This window comes from Apostichopus japonicus, chromosome 17, assembly GCF_037975245.1.
Source record: "Apostichopus japonicus isolate 1M-3 chromosome 17, ASM3797524v1, whole genome shotgun sequence".
In the NCBI taxonomy this organism is placed as follows: domain Eukaryota; kingdom Metazoa; phylum Echinodermata; class Holothuroidea; order Aspidochirotida; family Stichopodidae; genus Apostichopus; species Apostichopus japonicus.
The window spans coordinates 27796423-27804703 of NC_092577.1; the positions used below are offsets into that span (position 1 = coordinate 27796423).

General features: G+C 39.5%; 1 protein-coding gene across 1 annotated transcript; it reads left to right on the forward strand.

Moving 5' to 3' along the window:
• The first annotated feature begins 2310 nt into the window (after positions 1-2310).
• Positions 2311-6555, forward strand: LOC139985023 (zinc finger MYM-type protein 1-like). Its single transcript, XM_071999203.1, has 4 exons — positions 2311-4886; positions 5189-5504; positions 5673-5996; positions 6115-6555. Exons 1-4 carry the CDS (start codon positions 3498-3500, stop codon positions 6531-6533), a joined length of 2448 nt encoding a protein of 815 aa, XP_071855304.1. The 5' UTR covers positions 2311-3497; the 3' UTR covers positions 6534-6555.
• The last annotated feature ends 1726 nt before the right edge of the window (positions 6556-8281 follow it).

The window sequence follows — 8281 nt, forward strand, 5'->3', positions numbered from 1 at the left end:
GTTATTACATTTGATTATTCCCTCAACTGTATTATAAGTTTTACTCTCTATTTTGCAAGTTGGCTAAGAAGATTGGTTACGTTTTGGTACGTAAGTTAATATCCTATTCCTTTTTTAATAACTTGAAGGCGTTTCCAATGCTTGTCTGTACTTTGACTTAGTTACAAAAAAATCATTTTGGCAGCATTTACTTCATCGAGGGGTCTTCACTTCATGTGAATGTCTATAAATGCTTTTTTTTTTTTTTTTACATTCAACTTCAAATTAAGATATCTTACCAGAGCCTACGATGGAGAAATAAAAAAGAAGTCAAAATATGATCATAAATTAACGTTACTGAAATGAGGATTTCTTTACGGTACAGCAAGTGTATTGTTTAAGTACTCAAGATGCAAGAGCATAGTTTAGTGTTATAACGCAAGCCAGAACAATTAGCTGCTTAACTCATGTAAAACTTTAATTGATGTTGGTATATCACCCTTGTCGTCGTGGATTCTCACAGATTGGAGTAACCTTAATCAGAGGTGGCTACGATTTTTTTTTTGGAACTTGATTTCCGGTCTACTCTACCCATCGCTTGCAAACCATTCTAATTCAGTTATATACCTTGAAAGATAAATGCATTGTTTTGTACTTTTCGGACTAATCAACGTTTTATTTACACATTACCGTTCAAAGTTTCGTATACGTGTAAATATCTCGAACTTGAGTCTTGTTTTGTAGATCATTACGCTTGATGATTCACTGAAATGTAGTATACTTTCTACTCATTATGTTGCAAGTTAGGTAAGGAGATTGGTTACGTGTTGGTATGTCAGTTAAAATGTTAAACATCCTTTGTTACATGGAAAAACTTCCACTACTTTGTCTGTACTTCGACTTAAATTAAAACAAAAATCATTTTGGCAGCATTTACTTCATTTACGGGTTCTTCACTTACTGTGCATGTCTATAGACGTATTTACTTGTGAAGATTTTTGATCACTTAACTATCAGTCTTCAAATTAAAAGGTCTTACCATCCTTCTCTAAAAGAGGCCAAACTATTTTAGTAAAGTAATGTTACTGAAGTGTATATTCTTTTATGATACAACAATTCCCTTTTTTTATCAAATCCTCAACATGCAAGAGCATAGTGAAGTATTATAAATACAGCAAGAACAAGCGGCTATTAACGTATTGAGATGTATTGCGTGACGCTGGTACAATACTCCGACGTCATGAATCCATACATATAGTTGATCAACTTAATTTGAGGTGCACACACTATTGTTTGGAACCTGATACGGACGACTCTCACAAATCGTCTGCTCAACATTCTTACTTAGTTGTATAAACTTAAAGAGAAACTCTTTCTTTTCTACTTTTCAAACCCGTTATCGTCTGTGGAACTCCATTTGTAACTCTGAATCATGGTATACAGAATATATCACCAATAAACGTTGAATTTGGACATTTCCTTCACAGCTTTGTATGTGTTAATACCTGTCAAACTTGAGCCTTGTTTATCAGATAATTACATTTGATAATTCACCACTGGCGGAGAAACAGGGGGGGTTGGGGGGGTTTTAACCCCCCCAGTTTTTGAAGAGGGGGGGTTGGCCCACACAATCAACCCCCCCTAGTTTTTGCCAGTAATGTTCTGTTATAGCCTATGTTATGTGTTCCAAATGGCATAATAAATAAAATTATTAAATTTGAAATTGTTAAAGTCATTTCAACCTTTCACCTGGTAGGCTACATCAACAATTAATGACCGAAAATCCAGTTAGAATTGACCCACTCATTATTTCTAGCCCCTTTCCCCCACCTTGCGCATTGGAACTTGTAGCTCATAGCGCTAACTTCACCCCACAACAGACATACATAAATAACGTTTTGTTGCTGTTGAATAGCTTTGGAACTGTATACACTTGCCAACTTCAACGAGGTGTTTCTAAGTACATGTACGTAGGCAACATGAGTGTCGAAATCTGTCGCTAGGCTAGCGCGCTTTGGCACTATCAACGCGAGGTCGATTTCGCCGCACGTGCCTTACGTCTTACAGTTACACAGCACCGTTTGGTAAAAATGTACTCTTATTGTTTTAGGCATGCATTGATAATTACATTGGTTGTGTTGTAGGGGACTACCTTAGGAGTTAGGACTATTTTGGCAAAGTTTGGAGTATGTGATGACTGTAGATTGAAATAACTGCCCGTTGCTAACTTGCTATGGCCACCGGCCCACACAATTTCGCGGAACTGTGACTTGTTGACAGTTTACGTATAAAGTCAACGCAAATAATTACGATTTGGGCACTAATGTTTTTAATCGTCAGTGAGTCATACTTACGAAAGAAAACTCTACAAATGCAAGTATGTTGGCCTATAATCATGGTCAGACTTGTTTGTGGGTCATAAAGAGTGAAATTCCGAACAACAATAAAGAAAATAATGATCAAAACATGATCGATTCAAAAGCCTATAGCGTTACGGTTTATGTTTGTTAATTGGTTTAAGTTTAATTTGTTTTAAGTTTGTTTAGACAGCACGGCACGGTTGTCATGCATAACTGACGTGACACTTCGGTAGGCCTACTCTATAAAACGCAGCGTGTAGAAAATTAATGACTCATTCGGTTTCTGTACACTGCGAGTTCAGTCTTTTGACACCAAAATTTAACACACGCAATCTGGTGTTCAAATAATTTTGAACACTTGTGTTAAGATTCTGAACACTTTTCTCCCTAAAGTTTTGAACGCTCAGACGCCTATTTCAGCATATTTGTTCCATCTAACTCCGGACGCCTATTTTAGCACTATAAGCATACAGCAACCTCGCAACTCGCAAGCGTATATGGCAAGCCATGTGGGACAAACACTGCATAATATATCAGCGTATTAATCGTAATTTATACGCGTATTAATTGGAATATATACGCGTATATATTATTAGCCAATCATATGGCCCAAATATATCCGCGTATTAATTCGAATATATACACGTATTAATTCGAATATATACACGTATTAAATTAGAAAACATGTGGGGATTAAATCCAATATATGCACGGATTAATTAGAATATACACGAAAACACATTTCCGCTCTTGCTGTGTACATACCAACGATGAATGTTTTGGTGGGCTCGCGAGATCACTTCACAAAGCGAAACTTTACACATGTACAACACATATATTCGAATTAATACGCGTATATATTCGAATTAATACGCGGATATATTATGCGGTGTTTGCAGTGTCCCACATGGCTTGCCATTAGCTTACACAGTCAGACATATCTATTGTCCCAGCTCACAGAGCTCAGTAAATCCCATCCCTACTGGCAGTTTTAAGCTCTGCCTGGACATGCAGGGAAGGGTAAAGGGTTAACATACCGGTATGCATAAAATTCCAGACCAAATTTTTAAAGTTGATTCTGAAGGTTTGTGATAAAAGCTACTTACCGGTATTTATACCTTTCTACTATGTATACCTGTATATGTATATGTAGGCATCATGGCAGATCGACGGTCCTCCAAGATTCCCAAGAAACAAACAGAGAACAAGATAACAAATTGGTTCAAGCCAAATCAAAAGAAACCAGGAGAAACACGATCTGTTGTAACACCTGCTCCCCCTGAACACCCCAACAGGAGCAATAACAACAACGCGTCGGGTGGTGCTACTGCTATACACCATGTTGAACAAACTATTAGCAGCGATGAGGAAACTGCCACTGAGGAATCTACCAATGCAAAGGCAAGCAGTCAACACATGGAGCCTTCTGGTGACACACCTCCGATAGATGTCATGACCGGAAATCCTAGGAGACGAAATCTGCCTGATTCTCCATACCACCCAGAAGATACATCCTGTATCCCACCAAAAGTTGCAAAACATCAGCAGTTCCATTTTCAAGCTAAATGGTTTAGCATGTACTCATGGCTACACTACGACCATGAAAAAGAAGGTGTGCTGTGTTTTTCCTGCCATGACGCATATCAGAAAGGTTTGCTGGATATTGCAAGAGTGAAAGATCTTGCGTTCATCACTACTGGATTCAAAAATTGGAAAAAAGTAATGGGACGTGGCAAGAAGGCACTGGGCCGATTTGAGCAACACCAATTGTCATCTACACACAATTTTGCACTCAGCCAGTTGAAAGCACAGGAGGCCAAAACTGTGAGAGCACTAATAGACTCTCATTCTGCAAAACAGCAAGAAATCCACAGAAGAAATCTTGTAAGGGTATTTACTTCAGTAAGATACCTTGTACGCCAAGGCATAGCATCTCGAGGACATGACGAGGAAGAGGGAAATTTTTGTCAACTTCTCAAGTTGCGAAGTGAGGATGATCCGCACTTGGGTCCATACCTTTCCCGTGATACTAACTTCACCTCCCATCAAGCCCAGGAAGAGATTATGCAGATGCTAAGCCACAGCATTATCCGTGATATTGTTAAGGACATACGTGGTCATGTGGTATTCGCGGTAATGGTGGATGGTACGCAGGACATTAATGGAACTGAACAAGAGTCTATTTGTTTCAGATCCGTTGATGATGAGCTTAATGTCAGAGAAGATTTCATAGGTTTGTATGAAATGGCATCTTCCACCGGTGAGGCTATCTCCATTATGATACTGGATGTAATCGCTCGTCTTGGCCTTTCAGTCGAGAATTTACGTGCACAAACTTATGATGGAGCATCAAACATGAGCGGCAAGTACAGAGGGTGCCAAGCTAAGATAAAAGAGAAGCAGCCACTAGCGATGTACTTTCACTGCAGCTCACATGTCTCCAACTTAGTCATGAAGGATGCTGTTACAGAGTGTACTCTGGTGCGTGATGCCCTACAGTGGGTCCATGAACTTGGTGTTCTCTACAGGAGATCAGGCAAATACAAGGTATGTCAAATTTGTTATCATTATGAATATGCATGATATCATTCTCTCAATTATAAAGAATAGAGAGTAACACAGCAGAATGACACAGTCAAATTCAATTGCAAAGTTATAGTTTTAAGAATTTGTGGATCTTTACTAATGCCAACATTATGCTATGACCTTTAAGGTGGAGATCCGATGGTCTATTACAGGGACAGTGACAGAAAATCTGAATCTTCAGTGAAAATTAACTTCACCAATGCATTTAGCAGTTGTACCAAAGACAGTGCCCTCGATCTGTATTCTTTGTACTTATCTTTTAGGGCATATTCAAGGACATCGCTGCAGATATTGAAGGGTTGGGAGGTACCAGCTCAGCCAATATCAGACCATTATGCCCAACTCGGTGGCTCTGTCGTCAAGCTGCAGTTGACGCTGTTATTCAAAACTATGAAGCAATTCTGGCCAGTTTGGAAGAAATGTCCCACGGGATATCCGATACCTCTGCCAAAGCAAACGGCCTCCTTGATAGATTTCAGAAAGCAGAGGTTTTACTTGCTTTGAAAGTGGCAAACAAACCACTAGCATCACTGGAAACACTCAACCGTGGACTTCAGTCGAAGTCTGCTAACATTTCAGGTGAGAGTTTAGGTCGTAATTAATAGGATTAAAAAATAACATTGAATGGCAGGGACATGTGAAATGAATATGTTGGTAACAGCTAAGCATGTTCATGGGCAATGTAGTTCAATTGACCAATTTTAGTTACTCAAACTCATTTACTTTTTTTGCATTTTCGGAAATCAGGAATGCTGGAATCTGTTGCTAAGACCACTGCACAGCTCGAAGAGCTTCGTAATGCTGAGGCATTTCACGAAATCTTTAGAGAGACGAGTCTAGCAGCAGACAAGTACGACCTAGACCCGCTTCAGATACCAAGACGGAGGCAACCACCAAAGCGGATTGCAGGGCCAGCTGCAGGCTACAAACCCACAACTGCTGAGGAATACTACAGGATACAGTATTATAAGCTTCTTGATGGGATGCTTGGCAATCTTCAGGAGAGGTTCGATATTTCGTCCAATGCTGGCCTTTCAGATTACAATGATCTGCAAAAAATTCTTACAACAGGTGCGTTTCCTCTTTTGAATTTTGAATGTAAACTTACCTGGTAAATAAAATATGCCCATTTATGTCAGAAAAGTATTCCAGATAGTACTGTTTAGACTGTTTGTTTTCTTATTCATAGGGAAAGTTGACGAAGTGATCGTAAAGAAATACCCAGAGCTGTCAGATCTAAACCCAACAGCATTCAAGACGCAGCTGGATATGTTTCTACAGACAACAAATGCCACATCCATGCATGAAGCCAGTCTGGCTTTTCGTGGAATGTCAACAGAAGTAAGGGCTCTGTTCCCCCATGTGCTGATGCTCCTCCGTCTTTTATTGGTCTGTCCCGTTACCTCATGCGAATGTGAGCGCAGTTTCTCCGCTCTCCGGCGTCTGAAAACCTGGTTGCGCAGCACAATGACCCAGAGGAGACTCAACCATGTGGCCGTATGTAACGTGCACAAGAGAAAGCTGGATACAGTGGACATTATCCAACTAGTTCGGGAATTTGCAGGAAGGTCGCAAACAAGAAAGAATATGTTTGGAAACTTCACTTGAAATAGCGTACGAGGCGGGGGGGGGGGGGGGCAGACTGCAAATTTCCAGAGGACAAGAAATTCGGGCAAAAGTCCCTGAAAAATTCGGGCAGCCTAAGAGGAGAATATTAAATAAACAAATATAAATATATATATATATATATATATATATATCAGGAATCCTGCAAATTCCCGAGCTAGTTGGTTCGAATCCCGGTGGAGGCTGAAAGTTTTTTCTCTGTTCTTGATTTTCCAACTCATTACGATTTTCATTAATATATATTCATTTGCCTTTGTCGTTTACCTCCGTTGCATTAACATTAAGTCTGTTCAAAAGTATCTCTTTCGAGATCCGGCTTTAGGAATCACAAATGATTTTCGAGTTGGTTAGCATCATGTTTGATCTCTAGAGAAAGGCAAAATATGTCACCAAAAACAGAACTAGTATTGTTCGATACAGGTGACAAACGCCTACAGTGGAATTACGATCTTCCTTACCGGTTCAGAACCTCTGGACATACAATCAGCGTCCATAGCCTATTGGTTAGGGTGTCCGCGTACAGAGCGGGAGGCCCGTGGTTCGAATCCCGGTGGAGGCTGAAAGTTTTTTCACTGTTCTTGATTTTCCAACTCATTACGAATTTCATCGATAAATATATATATATATAAATATGCAGTACTTGCCCGAATTTTTTTCAAATTTTTGCCCGACAATTCCATGATTTTCTTTATTTAGCATCATGATGCCCGAATATTTCCGTGTAACACCACCGTAAGCGCAGCTCATCTGGGCTACCGCGCTTTTCGCACGATCAAATTTTTTTTTTCTAACTTGTCAACTGTATATCTAGACATCCCCGACATGAGTGTATATAAGAAACATTTTCTTTTTCATGGATGGTGGTGGGGGGGGGGGGGGAGTGCCTACAAGCCTAGAAGTACAGGTTTATCATATTCTTTGTTATATTTTATACTTTTTTGTGAGACAAATTGCAGTCTCACCCGACACAGCGACATTATCCCGCCTACGTGTCGTATGTTTTTGTATGTTTGTTTTTTCAAAACAATGGTTGTTTTTCTGGAGGTAGCTGAGTACTGTGTTAAAATAATAAATACGGTAACTAAATAGGAGCTTAAAAAATATACTGTCCTATATTTCCCCTTCAAAGTGATGTTACCATTTTTTCTTCTTCTAATTTACCAAATTTTTTGGGAAGTGTAAATTTCTAAAACGTGAGATTATAAAATAAAGAATGTTTAGATGCAACTTGCAAGGCCTCAGAAGTGCCGTTTCCGGCAATCTGAGAGGCACTTTTTACCAAAAAAAATTTTGTACGCTACGCGCCAACCGATGGTGGCGCTCCGCTTAGATAGTGAGCCGGCCTGCAACCCCCCCACCTCTGACAAGAAATCTCCGCCACTGCAACTGATAAAGTGATATCTTTACTATCACGTGCTTCAGGATATCAGATTCCTTGAAGGTTCGACCTCTTAAAAAGATGACACTTTGTTATCATCAATTTCTAGATTTCTGAAGAAGAACGTAGATAGGACTTATATTAAGAAAAAAAGTTAACGAAACGAAGCACCGGTTAATGATAAGTCGTTACATGATTTTCACGATTCCACCCAGCCAAAGAATCTGGATTTAATGTTGAGTTTATCTCGCATCACAAACTTATAACATGGCAACTAAAAGAAAACATTCATGTTTCATCCTCTCGTCCTCCCTATATAGTATTTGTATAGTTAATCTGTCTGTAACGATCA

What these genes read in the sequence shown, in the direction of transcription:
- LOC139985023 (XM_071999203.1), top strand. Translation starts at nt 3,498, where the DNA reads ATGGCAGATCGACGGTCCTCCAAGATTCCCAAGAAACAAACAGAGAAC. An exon ending in GAAGTCTGCTAACATTTCAG is followed by an intron (nt 5,505 to 5,672) that starts GTGAGAGTTTAG and finishes TTCGGAAATCAG; the next exon opens with GAATGCTGGAATCTGTTGCT. An exon ending in GCAAAAAATTCTTACAACAG is followed by an intron (nt 5,997 to 6,114) that starts GTGCGTTTCCTC and finishes TCTTATTCATAG; the next exon opens with GGAAAGTTGACGAAGTGATC.